Below are 16,640 nucleotides of genomic sequence, written 5' to 3'. Positions count from 1 at the left end.
CCAAAATAGTATCATTTTAGCATGGAGTCAGTATAAAAAATTATTGAGATATTTTACATTCTTTTTTTTTATAATAAATCTTTGAAATCTGGTGTGTATTCTATGCTTGCAGCATCTGTCAATCCAGATGCTTAATTTTCATTGGAAATATTTGATCTATATTTAGATTTTATAAAATGTACAGTTGAAAAAGATTCCCATGCTCCAGTTGTTTCAAATATAACTGCGATTATGAATAATTGAGTTGCCAACTTTTAAATTTATATTTAAATGAATTATAACTAAATAAGATAAAAACATTCAGTTCCTCAGGTGCACTGGCCACATTTCAAGTGATGACACCTACACCTGGTGAGCTTTGCCCCTCTGGACCCGGGAGCTCTGAGCCATGGTTCTCGCCCTGGCCCCACGTTAAATCACCCAAGGAACCACTGGAAACGCCCTCGCCTGGGCCCCACTCCCTGCCCGTGCCCCTGAGCCTCCAGGGTGGGTTCCAGGCATTTTTAATGGCTCCTCAAGGTGCTGCTAACTCGTGGTCAGGGGGAGGACCCCTGCCCGAAACCTCCCAGTGTCCTCACCCACCAGCAACAGGAATGAAGGGTTGGGTGGGCCCCTGGAGCAGAGAGACAACCAGAGGACAGATTGGGCCCTGCACCCTGTACCAGTCTGCCAGGCGCCATAAGAAACACCATAGACGGGGGGTTTAAACAGCATTCATTCCTTACAGTCTGGAGGCTGGAAGTCCAGATCCAGGTGTCAGCAGGCTGGTTCCCTCTGAGGCCTCTCTCCTTGGCCTGTAGATGGCCGTCTCCTCCCTGTGTCCTCATGTGGTCATCTCTCTGTGCCTGTCTGTGTCCTCATCTCCTCTTCTTATAAGGTCATTGGTCAGAAGGGATTAGGGCTCTACCCATATGACCTCATTTTATCTCAATCACCTCCTTAAGGCCCCCATCTCCAGATACAGTCACATCCAGAGGTCCTGGGGGTTAGGGCTTCAACATGTGGATTTGCGGGGACACGATTCAGCCTGTAACACCTTGCAAGTTGTTCTAGAAATACCTGAGATGGGCATGAAGAGCTGCTCAACTCCAGGCCCTTGGGAAAGTGGGAGGAGGAGTAATTGGCTGTTCATGGAGAAACCTCCAGGGTGTGGTTATCATCTGTCCTCCTCGAAGACTCAGCTCCAAGGCACCTCAGTGGGTTCACACACCTCCCATTGCCTCTTGAGCATGCTGGGTTACCCCAACTTGCTTACAGACAGAGTTCCTTGGAGGAGGGGACTCACCAGGATCCATCTCAGGCCTAGGGCCTGGTCCAGAGCAGGAGGAGATAGCCGTGGGTTGACTGACTGTGTGAGTGGATTTGCAGGGGAAGGTAGTGGTTTGGCTCCAAGCCCCTCCTTCCTCGCACAAGGAAGTTTAGCAGTCAGAGTGAGCTAAGTTGTGCGACAGTGACAAATGACCGAAGAACCTCAGTGGCTTTCCACAGGGGCTCTTTCTTGTGCGTGATACAGGCTGGCCATGGCTCTGCTCCATGTTACCGTCACTGAGGCCCCGGCTGATAGGGGTTCCTACAGGGACATCACCCCTACACAGACAGGAGAAGAAGGCCAACTATCACTGGTGTGAAAATTAATAAAAGAAGCCTTAACTAAACTGGAGTCCGGAAGGTCCGTAGGGGGAACTCTCACACCCCATCACACATCGTCAATCACACCAACAGGAAACATCTTTCGCAGGAAGTAAAACTACTTTACTACTGGAGGAAGACTTCTTTCCCCACCTGGCAACAGCCCAGCCAATGAGAAACACCACAGCTCAGCCAATGAGAAACACCACAGCTCAGCCAATGAGAAACACCACAGCTCAGCCAATGAGAAATGCCACAGCTCAGCCAATGAGAAACACCACAGCTCAGCCAATGAGAAACACTACAGCTCAGCCAATGAGAAACGCCGCAGCTCAGCCAATGAGAAACACTGCAGCTCAGCCAATGAGAAACACTGCAGCTCAGCCAATGAGAAATGCCACAGCTCAGCCAATGAGAAGCCCTTGCCGCCCTGAACTGTTACTTACCTCAATGGACTTTCCCTCCCTACTCCCCGTTTTTCTCTGTAAAAGCAGCCCCATCCTTTGTTTGTTGGATTTGCCTGTGGTTTGTCATGGTATGCACATCCTGAATTGCTATTCTTTTGGCTATTCTCGAATAAACTCATTTTGAGATAAAATAACAGATGAAAATGTTCCTAACCTAAGGAGGGAAACAGACATCCAGGTACAGGAAGCACAGAGAGCACCAACCAAGATAAACCCAAAGAGGCCCACATCAAGACACATCATAATTAAAATGTTAAGTGTTAAAGACAGAATCCTAAAAGCCACAAGAGAAAGGCAACAAGTTACATACAAAGGAAACCCCACCAGGCTATCAGCTGACTTCTCAGCAGAAACCTTACAGGCTGGAAGGGAGTGGCAGGATATATTTAAAGTGCTGAAAGGAAAAAACCTACAGCCAAGAATACTCTACAGGCAAGGTTATCATTCAGAGTGGAAGGAGAGATAAAGGGTTTCCCAGACAAGAAAAACTAAAGGGGTTTATCACCACAAAACCAGCTTTACAAGAAACGCTAAAGGGACTTATTTAAGTGGGCAAGAAAAGACCAGAAATAGGAATAAGAAAATTATTTTTAAAAAAAACAATAAAATCACTGGTAAAGCCAAACATACAGTAAAGGTAGCAGATCAACCATCTATGAAGCTAATAATGAAGGTCAAAAAACAAAAGTACTAAAATTATCTATTTCCATGATAAGAGGGTAATGGATACACATGCACAAAAAAGAGGTTAAATATGATATCAAAAACATAAAACGTGGGAGGAGGGGAGTAAAAGAGTAGAGCTTTTAGCAAGAGGTCAAACTTAAGAGACCATCAACTCAATATAGATTGCTATATATGTAGGTTATTATATAGGAACCTCATGGTAATCACAAGCCAGAAACCCATAATAAGTACACAAAAAATTAAGAGAAAGGAACCCAAACATAATACTAAAGAAAGCCATCAAACCACAAGGGAAGAGAGAAAGAGAAGAAGAAAGGAACAGAGAAGAACTACTAAAACACCCAGAAAAAAAGTAACAAAATGGCAATAAGTACATAATTATCAATAGCTACTTTAAATGTCAATGGACTAAATGTTCCAATCAAAATGCATAGGGTGGCTGTTTGGATAAAAAAACAAGACCCACATATATGCTGCATCCAAGAGACACACTTCAGATCTAAAGACACTCACAAATTGAAAGTGAAGGGATAGAAAAAGATACTCCATGCAACTGGTAATGAAAAGAAAGCTGGGGTAGCAATAATTATATCAGACAAAATAGACTTTAAAACAAAAACTGTAACAAGAGACAAAGAAGGGCACTACATAATGATAAAGGGAACAGTCCAACAAGAGGATATAACATTTGTAAATATCAATGCACCCACCATAGGAGCACCTAAATATATAAATCAATTATTAACAGACATAAAGGAGAAGTAGACAGCAACACAATAATAGTAGGGGACTTTAACACTCCATTTACACCAATGGATAGATCATTCAAACAGAAGATCAATAAGGAAACATTGGCCTTAAATGACACATTAGACCAGATGGACTTAGTAAATATATACAGAACATTCCATCCAAAAACCGCAGAATACACATTCTTTTCAAATGCACATGGAACATTCTTCAGGATTGATCACTTATTAGGCCACAAAGCAAGTCTCAATAAATTTAAGAAGATTGAAATAATACTAAGCACCTTTTCTGACCACAATGGTATGAAACTAGAAATCAACTACAGTAAGAAAATCAGAAAAGCCACAAATATGTGGAGATCAAACAAAATGTACTGAACAATGATTGGGTCAACAAAGAAATCAAAAAATACCTGCAGACAAATGAAAATGAAAATACAACATGCCGAAATTTATGGGATACAGCAAAAGCGGTTTTAAGAGGGAAGTTTATAGCAATACAGGTCTACCTCAACAAACAAGAAAAACTTGAAATAAACAATCTAACACTGCCCCCAAAGGCACTGGAAAAAGAAGAACAAACAAAGCCCCAAATCAGTAGAAGAAAGGAAATAATAAAAATCAGAGCAGAAACAAATGAAATAGAGACTAAAAAAATCAGAGACTAAATCAATGAAACCAAGAGCTGGTTCTTTGAAAAGATAAACAAAATTGACAAACCTTTAGCTAGACTCACCAGGAAAAAAAGAAAGAAGGCTCAAATAAATAAAATCAGAAATGAAAGAGGAGAAATTACAATGGACACCTCAGAAATTCAAAAGATTATAAGAGACTACTACAAAGATCTATACACCAACAAACTGGATAATCTAGAAAAAAATGGATAAATTCTTAGAATCATACAACCTCCCAAAACTGAATCAAGAAGAAATAGAGAATTTGAATAGACCAATCGCCAGTAAGCGGATCGAACCAGTAAGTAATCAAAAACCTCCCCCAAAATAAAAGTCCGGGACCAGACGGCTTCCCTAATGAATTCTACCAAATATTTAAAGAAGATTTAATACCTATCCTTCTCAAACTCTTCCAAAAAATTGAAGAGGAGGAGAAGCTTCCTAACTCATTCTACAAGGCCAACATTATTACCCTGATACCAAAACCAGACAAGGACAACACACACAAAAAAGAAAATTACAGGCCAATATCACTGATGAACACCGATGCAAAAATCGTCAACAAAATACCAGTAAATAGAATACAACAATACATTAAAAAGATCATACACCATGATCAAGTGGGATTTATTCTAGGGATTCAGGGATGGTTCAACATCCACAAATCAATCAATGTGATACTCCACATTAACAAAATGAAGAATAAAAATCACATGATCATGTCAATAGAAGCAGAGAGAGCATTTGACAAGATACAGCATCCATTTATGGTAAAAACCTGAATAAAGTGGGTATAGAAGGAAAGTACCTCAACATAATAAAGGCCATATATGACAAACCCACAGCTAATATCATTCTCAATGGTGAAAAACTGAAACGTATCCCTCTAAGAACAGGAACCAGACAAGGATGCCCACTGTCACCACTCCTATTTAACATAGTATTGGAAGTCCTAGCCAGAGCAATAGGGCAAGAAAAAGAAATAAAAGGGATCCAAATTGGAAAGGAAAAAGTGAAACTGTCACTATTTGCAGATGACATGATTTTATATACAGAAAACCCTAAAGAATCCACCAAAAAACTTTTAGAAATAATAGATGAATATGGTAAAGTTGCAGGATACAAAATCAACGTTCAAAAATCAGTTGCATTTCTATATACTAACAATGAAGTGGCAGAAAGAGAAATTAAGAATACAATCCCATTTACAATTGCAACAAAAAGAATAAAATACCTAGGAATAAATTTAACCAAAGAGGTGAAAGATCTGTACACTGAAAACTATAAGACATTGTTGAAAGAAATTGAAGAAGACACAAAGAAATGGAAAGATATTCCATGCTCTTGGATTGGAAGAATTAACATAGTTAAAACCTCCATACTTCCTAAAGCAATCTACAGATTCAACGCAATCCCTATCAAAGATCCAATAACGTTTTTCACAGAAGTAGAACAAAGAATCCTAAAATTTATATGGAAAAACAAAAGACCCCAAATAGCCAAAGGAATCCTGAGTAAAAAGAATAAACCTGGAAGTATCATACTCTCTGATTTCAAAATATACTACAAAGCTATAGTAATCAAAATGGCATGGTACTGGCACAAGAACAGACACACAGATCAATGGAACAGAATTGAGAGCCCATAAATAAACCTACACATCTATGGACAGCTAATTTTTGACAAGGGATCCGGGAACATACAAGGGAGAAAAGAAAGTCTCTTCAATAAATGGTGTTGGGAAAACTGGATAGCCACATGCAAAAGAATGAAAGTAGACCATTAACTTTTGCCATACACAAAAATTAACTCAAAATGGATTAAAGACTTGAATGTAAGACCTGAAACTATGAAACTTCTAGAAGAAAATATAAGCAGTACACTCTTTGACATCAGTCTTAGCAGCATCTTCTCAAATATCATGCCTACTCAGTCAAGGGAAACAATAGAAAAAATAAACAAATGGGACTACATCAAACTAAAAAGCTTCTGCACAGCAAAGGAAACCATCAACAAAACGAAAAGACAACCTAACAATTGAGAGAAGATATTTGTAAACCATACATCTGATAAGGGGTTAATCTCCAAAATATATAAAGAACTCATACATCTCAACAACAAAAAAACTAACAAGCCAATTAAAAAACACGCAAAAGATCTGAACAGACAATTTTCCAAAGAAGAATACAGATGGCCAACACGCATATGAAAAGATGTTCAACATCACTAATCATTAGGGAAATGCAAATCAAAACTACAACGAGATATCACCTCATGCCTGTCAGAATGGCTATAATCAACAAGACAAGAAATAACAAGTGTTAGAGAGGATGTGGAGAAAAGGGAACTCTCATACGCTGCTCGTGGGCGTGCAAACTGGTGCAGCCACTATGGAAAATAGTATGGAGATTCCACAAAAAAATTAAGAATAGAACTACCATACGATCCTGCTATTCCACTGCTGGGTATTTATCCAAAGAACATGAAAACACCAGTGTGTAAAGATACATGCACCCCTATGCTCATTGCAGCATTATTCACAAATAGCCAAGACTTGGAAGCAATCTAGGTGCCCATCAAGGGACGAATGTATAAAGAAGATGTGGTATATATACAACGGAATACTACTCAGCCATAAAAAAGGATGAAATCTTGCCATTTGTGACAACATGGATGGACCTTGAGGGTATTATGCTAAGTGAAATAAGTCAGAGGGATAAGGTCAAATACCGTATGATCTCATTCATAAATAGAAGATAAAAACAACAACAAACACATAGAGACAAAGATTGGATTGGTGGTTACCAGAGGGGAAGGGGGGAGGGAGGAGAGGGAAAGGGGTGATTAGGCACATGTGTGTGATGACGGATGGTAATTAGTCTTTGGGTGGTTAACATGACGTAACCTATGCAGAAATCAAAATATAATGATATACACCTGAAGTTTATATAATGTTATAAACCAGTGTAACCTCAATAAAAAATAAAAATAAATAAATGTCCCCACTCCATTTAGCTTTCTTTTTCCCTGCAAGTTCCATTAGTCAGATGACAAACATCCTGGAAAAATCCTCTAAGTCTCTTAGCTTTTCTCAATTTTTCAACTCCCTGTCTTTTTGTTTTACTGTCTAGGAAATTTTATAAATTCTATCTTTTAACACTTTTATTGAAAATTATTGACAATGATTTATTTTAATTTCAATGGTGCTTCCTAGGGGTTGGTGCTCCAGTATGGACTGTGGGTCCTTGGAGGCTGGTGCTGCATTACAGATAAATGGTTACTTAGAGGCTACTCTTGTAGAGTATGGTCCTTGAGGTAGTGCTCCACCACAATGCTCCCAGGAGGGGGCCCCACCACAGACAGGTCTCCCAGACGGATGCCCACCACAGAGAGTGCTCTCAGAGGGAAGCCCCACCAGAATGCTCCCAAAAGGATGCTCCACCACAGACAGTGCTCCCAGGAGGTGCCCCACGACGAAGAGTGCTCCCAGAAGGATGCCCCACCACAGACAGTGTTCCCAGGAGGGTGCCCACCACAGACAGTGCTCCCAGAAGGATGCCCCACCACAAAAAATGCTCCCAAGAGGGTGCCTCACCACATAAAGCGCTCCCAGAAGGATGCCCCACCACAGAGTGTTCCAAGAAGGATGCCCCACCACAGACAGTGCTCCCAGAAGGATGCCCCACTACAGAAAATGCTCCTGAGAGGGTGCCTCACCATAGACAGTGCTCCCAGAAGTGTGCCCCACCATAGACAATGCTCCCAGGATGGTGCCCCACCACAGAGAGTATTCCAAGAAGGATGCCTCACCACAGACAGTGCTCCCAGAAGGATGCCTTGCCACAGAGAGTGTTCCCAGGATGCCTCACCACAGACAGTGCTCCCAGAAGGATGCCCCACGACAGAAAATGCTCCTGAGAGGGTGCATCACCACAGAAAGCACACCCAGCAGTGTGCCCCACTATAGAGAGTGCTCCCAGGAGGGTGCCCCATCACAGAGTGCTCCCAGGATGCCCCACCACAGAGAGTGCTTCTAGAAGGATGCCCCACCACAGTGTTCCCAGGAGGGTGCCCCACCACAAACAGTGCTCCCAGGAGAGTGCCCCACCACAGACAGTGCTCCCAGATGGGTGCCCCACCAAAGTGTTCCCCAGAAGGCAGAATTCTCCTATGGGTTTTCTTCCATTATGGGTCATCTCCGTCAAAGATGCTACTCCATTAGATGTATGTCCCTCTGGACACAGATGACGTCCCTTTGGGATGGCCTGCCCCAATGCAGATATCAACACTGGCTCCTGCAGGTGACATTCCATCAGGGGACTCCACCTGGGACAAGGGCGAGAGGTACAGGGTAGACTGTGTCCTTTGGCTTTTAACTCAAATATTTTATTCTTTCACGTCGTTTCCCTGGACTCCCAGGGGGTCTTGGTCAAGGGAAGACCCTGAATTGTGTCCATCCTCCCATTACACCTATGAGTGGGTTCCCAGAGCCCTGAGGGCTGGTGGGCTGTCTGGGCCGCGCTGTTCCTCACTGCCCGCCCTGCCCTGCAGGGACCTGCAGCGGTGTGGGGTTTAGCCAGGGTGGGGACATTGGTCTTCACACAGTAAGTCACTGGCAGAACACTGTGACAACGGAGTCCCTCCTGAAGATCCATGTGTGGGTTACAACAGCCAAGACAAGGAAACACCAAGACGTGCGAGCGGAAGCCACAGTTGCAACTCGGGCACAGAGGTGCAGCTGGGCCTATCCCAAAAGAAGTAAACCCTGGTGGAGAAGCCCCGTGTGGCTGGTGGTCCAGGCCCCAGGACAATGACTGCGGGGCTTGCCCCTCCTGCCACGCCAGAAGCTTCTCCTTGGGGAGGAAGGGCACCCCCACCCCACTGCGGGCACTGGGTGGCGGTCTGCCATGAGCACCCACAACAGTGGGCTCACAGGCCCTTCTCAGGCTCAGGGCAGTTCCGGGCCCAGATGCTCACCCAACGAGGCAAACCCAGTCAGAGTGCTATGTCAGGGCCCCCACTTCTAAACTGGGGACGGGGCCATCGCTAAACGCAGACAGCCGTGGTCCTCACTGCACGGTGGGCGCCCGTCGCTCGTCTCCTCCCGAGGGTGGAGGTGGCCAGCTCTGCCCCCGCCCCCTCCCTCCCTGAGCTCTCGTTTCTCCAACAGTCACGTGGCTCTGCGTGGTGCTAGGGCAGCAGGGGCAAGGCCTGCTCTCCACTGGACGTGGGCCCCCACGGAGGGCCAGGCCGGGGCACAAAGAAGATGGGGCTGCACAGGCCCGGTGAACTCAGAGAACAAGTTCCATGCAGAACACTCGGCAGGCGATGCGGCAGATAACAGGGTGGGCACGACGGAACAAGAACAGGGCTGAGGGCAAGATGGAGGCACCAGGCAGAGGCCGGGAGGACGAGGTTTCAGCAGCGAGAACAGCCCCGGGGGAGCGGGCCAGGTGGAGCTGCAGGTAGGAGGACTAGAAACCAGCACTGGTGCTCCACCTCCAGTGCAAGGGCGCGACAGCCCAGGCTCTGAGCAAAGCCCCCCGCCCCCGGCAGCCCTGGGGGGGTGGGGTCGCCACTGGGGAAGAAGCAGAGGGTGGGCGCCGTGCCATGCTAGAGCATGACCCCCACCTCCCCCGTGCCACACAAAAAACTCGACCACCTTTCCATCCAAAACCAAGGCTGTATTTATCGTCACCGACTGACACGAGAACGGAAAGTTTAAAACGCTGGGGCCACAGTGGAACAGGGGTTGAAAACACAGAACCGAACCAACGAGGCTCGGAAGCCCGGGGGACACAGGTGTGGACGTCGGGAAACAAAAGGGACGTTGATGGGAGAACTCGGTGACGTCTATGAGGTTCTGAAAGCAAAACTGAAACCAAAAGGAAATCGTGCGAAGCTTCCGCTGGTGGAGGAACAACACCGGGACCGACGCGCCGACGCCCGCAGAGGAGAAACAGACGAAGGGACTGGTTTCGTCACCAGCTGTGGAATCCTCAGTTTGGAATTCTGCTCATTTGGTACAGATTCCGAGAACACCGCACGATCCGCACGAGGGTCCACACAAGGGTCCTTGCGGCCAGAGCCGGCCAGTCCCGAGCCGGTGCCCCTGGAGCCGGGGAGCGCTCGACGGTCTGCTCCGTGGGCTCCTGCCGGAACCTCCTCCCCAGACGGGCGGGCAGCCCGGGGCGCTTGCATAGTTGAAGGGTCGGTGCTGCAGTTAAACCGGAGAGCGTTCCAACTGACAGCGAGTGGGGCTCTCGTGACCACGTTAAACAAATAACCACAGGGGCTTCTAGAAATTGTTTTTATAAAGTCTACCTAGGTTAAGAATTTAATAACGTCATATATTTATATTAACAGACTATTTACACGTTTCATTTGTTTTTTTAAAAAACAAACTGAAAAAGAAATTCTCTTACACTTCTGCATAATAAGGCAAAAAAGTTTTGTACATTATTATTAGTTATTATTTTAATATATATCTGTAACTTCGGTTCCAAGTACCACGGGAGGGCCAGGGCCAGGCCTGAGTGGGAGCCTCACAGTGCGCTGGACAAAATGACCGTTTTTTCTCCATAAATAAGACAAAAAAACCCTGGGGCTCTGGAGAGGGATCAGAGGCCGTTAAATCACAAACCTGAACTAAAAATAAAAAAGCAAAAGTTTCTTTTTCGTTTAAGTGTCTAAAGAGCACAAAATTGAAAAAAATACAAATCTATTAAAAACGCTTCTCACCTGTGGGAGAAAATGTACAAACTTGAGTTTTCTTCCAACAGCCTGTTCTCGGAGCACAAAGCTCGCCCCGGAAAAGCTGTATGGAAACGCCCCGACTCCGCAGGCCGCGAGCGGAGAGCGCGCGTCCCCAGGACCGAGGGGACTGTGCTTAGGTTCTAGACCGCGCTGGCGAGTTCACAGCAAGGCGCCTGTGGGTCTGGACACGAGCCAGCCGGGACTACCGCGCCTCCACCTCCGGCGGGTTGCGCGACGGGGAGTAGTCGCGCGCCTCGCCGGGCCCGCGGCCCCCGAGTGGCGTAGTCCTGCTCCGCGGCGGCGGCCCGGGGGGCGTGGGGGGCGCGCCTGCGGCCACCAGTGGGGCGGCGCGCCGAGCGCGGCGGCGGCGGGCGGGTCCGCGTCAGGAGCCCGTTACCAGCGCGGCGGCCGTGGGCCCGAGCCGCTGGTAGTGCAGGGCGCCCAGCGCGGGCAGGAGCGCCGCCCGTCCAGGGCGGGGCCGGCGGGGGCAGGTCTTGGCGGCGCTAGGTGCGGGCGGCACCCGCGCGCGGTGGCCGGCAGGTGCGGGCGGCGCCCAGGTGCGCGGCTCGCCAGCGCCCAGCTCCTCGCGCGCCTCCAGGCGCTCGGGGCTGTAGTCGCGGCGTCGCGGTCGCGTAGGGGCGCCGAGGGGCTGGAGGAGGGCGGCGGCGCCTGGGCGGGCGGCGGCTGGCCCGGCGCGCGGCGGGCAGCTCCAGGTCGCGGTAGGCGTCGCGCAGCGGCTCCCACGCGAAGCCCAGGAACTCGCGGCCCCCGGGGCCCGGACCAAGCTGCAGGGGTGCGGGGGGCGCGCGCGGGCGCTCGGGCGCGGAGTGCAGGCCGTCCCCCGGGGGCTCGGGCGCGTCGCCATCCTCTCTGCGCTCTTCCTTGACCTTCACGTCACCCAAGGCCACCTTGATGTAGGGCGACAGCGGGCGGGTGGCCAGCTTGGCGCCATCCTCCTTGGCCGGAGAGCTGTTGTCCTTGACGCGGGGCTCGGCCTCGCGCTCAGTGGGGACCCCCGGCCTGCCCGGCTCGCCCTGGCCGCGGAGCAGGAGGCTGCTGATCGGGTGGCTCACAGGGGCTGCGGGCGAGGCCCGGCTCAGCAGGCGCGTCTTCTCCAGGAGGTCCCTGGGAGCGACAGACAGACACCCCGGCTCAGCTTAGGAGCAGGACGGGACGTTCTGTGACAGGACGCCCCGGAAGCAAGCTGTTTGCTACCAAGTTCCCACTTGAGCACAGCGCGGCCATTGCCTAGGGGTGTGTGTGGGGTCCCCTTAGCACCCTGGGCTCCTGCGGAATTGCTGGTAGCACATGGTGATGACAAACCCACAGCCCCTAGAAGGGGCCTCAATACCCCACAGCTCCTGCTCCTCATAAACACCCTGGAAACCAACTTCGCAGCAGGGAGGCGGGCACAGCCCCCAGGGCTGGCTGTGCACTCTGGCCTGGGCCCGGGGCCCTCCCTCCCTCTAAGATGAGGGGCTGTGCCAGCAGCTGGGCCTGAGAGGGCCAGACCCAAGGCACTGGCTGCTTTTCCCCTTGGGGCCCCCAGGTGCCCCTGCCCCCCCAACCCTCTCCTTGCACCTGACCACTATCCTACCAAACCTCAGCCCCTCGACCCTCTGTCGTGACAGTGCTGGCCGCATGACTTGGGCAGGCTTTGGGCTGTCCCCCGGCATCCTTCCTGGGTCTTAAGACATATGTCCCCACCATCTTCTACACTACTCGAGATGGCACTCTCCCTGCCTCACCCTCTCTCGATCTCTGCGTGTGCACCCCCATCCCCAGCAATGCTGGTAGACAGTAACGCCCGCCAGTGAAATGCCCCAGACTCAGGATTCTGGGGAAGAGTTGGGGAGAGGATCTGGGGGGAGAAGCCGGCCGGGAGCTCTCCTCTGCTCCTGTGACACAGCCAGCCCAGGACTCAAGGGCACTCAGGTCCCAGACTCTGTCACTGACCTACGAATGTGACTCCCTGCCCGGCCTAGCTCTGCTGCCCTGGGTCAGACAAGCTCAGCCCGTCCTCTAGACCAGGGGGCTCCCCACACGTGCCCCTCCCAGACCCGGGCCCCCTCGTGGCTCAGCGGCCCCCACCCGGACGGTACAGCCCCCTCCCCCGTGCAGCAGCGCCCCCTGCCCACCCAGAACCAGGAGTGAATCAGACGACTCCACTGCCCTGCTGACCTGAGCTCCCTCCCAAGGCCCCACTGTGGTCCACAGGCTGCCCTCCCTGCGCCGCCTCCGCGGGCAGGGGAGCCCTTCCCACCCAGGGCTCCTGCTCAGATCCTGCCCATCAGCGGGCCTCCGTGGGGGCAGGGTTGGGGAGCCTGCTGTGGGGTCCTCTCTCCCGTGGTCTTTCCCAGCCCTGAGAGTGCAGCCTTCATCCCCTTCCCAACGAGGGAGATCCCAGGGCAGAGCCTGGTTTGACCCATGCGCACCCAGGGCACCGCGGGAGCTAGCTAGCGGCTGAGACGCTGGGAGGAGGGTCGGAAGTGGGGGTTGGGGAAAGGGACGGGGCAGGGCGCGAGGGGAGGGCCCACTCACCGCTCCCGCTCCTCCCGGCCCTTGTCAGGCTCTCGGTCGTGGTTGGTCAGGGCTGAGACCCGCTCAGTGTCCATGGTCTTGGGCCACGGGGGCGGCGTGGGGAAGGAGGGTGGCACCCGGTGCAGCCGGTTCCAGGCCTCATGCGGGCTGGGCAGGCCGTGCAGCGCGGAGCTCTCCTTGGGGGCAAAGAGGCCGCTGCCAGGAGCTGCGGGGGGGGGACACACACACACACACATGAGGCCAGGCCGCTGCCCACCCGCGCCGAGTGTCCCTGTGGAGCCGCAGGGCTGCTAGGGAGAAGCACACGGTTCTGGGACCCCAAGCCCGCACTGTGAAGGGGTGTGCCCCGGGGAGGCGACGATGGGACGGCCAACCTGGCGCAAGTGCGGCCCCAGCCCGCCAGCGTGTGCGTGGAGGAGATGGCGTGTGTCTGGAGGACACGCGTGCACACGTGTGTGCGGGGAAGCGGGTGCTGGTGGTCACTCACTCAGCGCGTGGCTGCCCAGGCCTCCGAAGGCGTTGCTGCCTAGGCTCCCGAGGCCCCCAAAGGTGCTTGATCTGCTGAAACGGTCTGTGGGGGCAGCCAGGGCTCAGGGGTCCGCAAGCCTCCTGCCTGACTGCCACCTGCACACGGGCCTCCCCTGTGGCTCCAGAACCTGGTAGGTGCCACCTATAAAACCTGAGGGGTGCCCTGGTTCTTGGGGTCACCTGCCCGCCCACCTGTCTCCACAGCCCTGAGGTCTGTGGAGGCCAGCCAGACCCCAGGGACCTCAGGGGGCACCTACCTGTCAAGTGACCAGTGTGCAGGAAGCTGCCAGGATGGGCTGAGGGTCCAAACGGGCTGGTGGTGGGGTGGGCAGCACCTGTGGAGGCAGGTTGGTGGAGGCCCGAGGGCACCTGGAGCCTCCTGTCTGGGGCTCATTCCCAGCGTGGGGACACCCAGCTTCCTCCGGGAACCGCCACCTCCCACTGAGGCAGGTGAACCGCTAGGAGTGGGCTTTGGTCTCTTCCCTGGAATCTGGAGGACTCCAGGGGAGCAGGGAAGGAGGTGCTGATGGCAGTGGAGCCCCAGAGGAAAGAGGACAGAGAGAGAAAGACGGTCTGGTCCGAGACTGAGCCTTCATGGGCTGCTCCTGAAGCCAGTGACCCCAGAGTTCCCAACCGGAAGCTAACAAATGATCCCGGTTACTCGACAGTGGGTTGGGTCTTGGGTCCTGATGGACACTGGCCTGAGTGACAGCTGCTAAACAAACAGCTCCTCCTGTGGTGTCCCTCAGCCACAACCACAGCCCACAAATGTCACCACGGCCCCACTGAGCACATGTTCCCTGGGCTCCAGCCTAACCAGGCTGCTGGCCACCAGGCCTGACCCCTCTGCCCAGGCTGAGGTCTGGAGGCCATCAGGGCACTGGGCTGGGGGCTAGGAAGGGCCACCATGCTTGTGAGGCCAGCCTGGGTGACCCTGTCCATGCCTGTTACCTCAGTGTGGTGGTAGGCCTACATGAAGACAGAGCAGAAGGGTGAGGGGACGGTCAGGGGGCTCTCTGAAGAGGTGACATCCTACAGGGGCCTGACAGCCGGAGGTACGGGGCAGCAGACACCGAGCGTGGCCCATGAGCAGCTGTGCAGAAGAGCTCACACTGCTGGCCTGGGATAGCCGTTCTCAGAAAGGCCTACGTGCAAGGCTGGCCCTCGGCTGGAACCTGGGAACTTGGGTTTTAGGCAGTTTCTCACTTTTCTTTGACAGGAATGCCTCACGTTGCTTGTGCAAACATCGTGTTTTACGCTGAGCACCTGCTCTCCTTCAGGGAGTCGGTGGTTTTGGTACGTGCAGGCTGAGGTGCCCACGTGACCAACCCCCACAAGAACCCTGGGCACTGGGTCTCCAGGAGCTCCCCTGGGGGCAGCACTTGGCACGTGTCATCAGGCTCCTTGCTGAGGGGACGAAGCGCATCCCGTGACTCCACAGGGACAGCACCCAGGAGGCCTGCGCCCATGTGCCTTTCCCTGTGGCTGTGTCCCTTCACTGTGACACACCTCAGCCATGACGGTGGTTTATGCTGAGTCCTGGGAATGCCGCTAGTGAGTCCTCGAACCTGGGGGTGCTCCTGGGGACCCTGACACAGCAAGACTGTGGTGTGGCTGCAGTGGGGGGTAGTCTCAGGAACAGTTTTCTGTCATCCTGAGAAAAGCCCAAACCCTTCCTGGGAGGGAGCAGGGACCGGGAGAGATGGGAGTGCAGGCTTGGGGCTTTGGGTGGGGCTGTGGGAGGACGTAGAACCTGAAGCCCCCCAGAGGAGGGGGTGCCCAGAGGAGGGCGCACGCACGGAGTGAGAAGATGGCAGAACTGGTGGAGTTACAGCACGCGACACAAAAACGCTGCCAGAGCCAAGGGACAGGGCAAGAGCACTTCTGCCCACCAGACATCCCTCTTCTCACAGCGTGGACGGAGCCCCCACCGCCCTGGAGCCTTACCCGAGCTGGAGAGGAGGGGCCGGGCGAGGTCCTGCGGGTAGTGGAACCCAGCGAACACGCCCGGGGCAGGGGGTCTGCTGAACAAGTCCAGCTTGGCGGCCACCTCCAGCTTGTGGGGGTCCAGCTGCATCTGCTGAGAGGGACAGAGCATGTCCAGGGGCTGCCTCTGTCCTGCGAGGGGCCTGAGCCTGCAGCCTGAAGAGTCGCTGGGGCACCCACGAGCCTGGCGCGATCTTGCCTGCTTTCGTGGCCGCATTGAGAAGGCGGAGAAATGGGGGGTTCATCCTAGTGACGTTTCTCTGCCTTAGGACGAGCACGTGACCCATGAGGGAGGTGACTTTTGAGGGATTTCACTCCTTCTATGTGGTCTTTGAAAGCTGCTGTGTGTTCTACACGTAAAGCACATCTCAATTTGGACGCTATATTTTCATCGGAAATACTTTTATATGTGTTTAGATTTTGTAAAATTGAATTGAAGAAGTGGATTCACATACCCAAGTTGTTCCAAATACACTTACGAGTTTTCCAGTGACTGATTTTAGCACCAATATTAAAATTTAAATTTACTAAAATTATATAAAACTAAAAAGCCTGTCCCTCAGTTGTGACAGCTCCATGAGGCAGGGGACAGGGCCGCATCCTTCCTGGCTCTACTGCCGTGG

The 16,640-nt window shown here is 51.7% G+C and overlaps 1 protein-coding gene across 1 annotated transcript in view; it reads right to left on the bottom strand.

The window, feature by feature from the left end:
- Window positions 1-9,869: 9,869 nt before the first annotated feature.
- FBRSL1 (fibrosin like 1) overlaps window positions 9,870-16,640 on the bottom strand; it is a 91,212-nt gene continuing 84,441 nt past the window's right edge. Inside the window, 10 exon segments of the mRNA XM_087423524.1 lie at window positions 9,870-11,307; window positions 11,310-11,347; window positions 11,349-11,422; window positions 11,425-11,465; window positions 11,533-11,659; window positions 11,661-12,087; window positions 13,504-13,708; window positions 13,991-14,074; window positions 14,289-14,366; window positions 15,979-16,111. Coding sequence (XP_087279650.1) covers window positions 11,165-11,307; window positions 11,310-11,347; window positions 11,349-11,422; window positions 11,425-11,465; window positions 11,533-11,659; window positions 11,661-12,087; window positions 13,504-13,708; window positions 13,991-14,074; window positions 14,289-14,366; window positions 15,979-16,111 — 1,350 coding nt within the window. The 3' untranslated portion in view covers window positions 9,870-11,164.

This window comes from Ceratotherium simum, chromosome 35 (assembly GCF_057802395.1).
Source record: "Ceratotherium simum simum isolate JZ-2026a chromosome 35, ASM5780239v1, whole genome shotgun sequence".
Lineage (NCBI taxonomy): Eukaryota > Metazoa > Chordata > Mammalia > Perissodactyla > Rhinocerotidae > Ceratotherium > Ceratotherium simum.
Note: the sequence above shows the minus strand (reverse complement) of the source record. Positions and strands in the feature narration are given on the sequence as shown.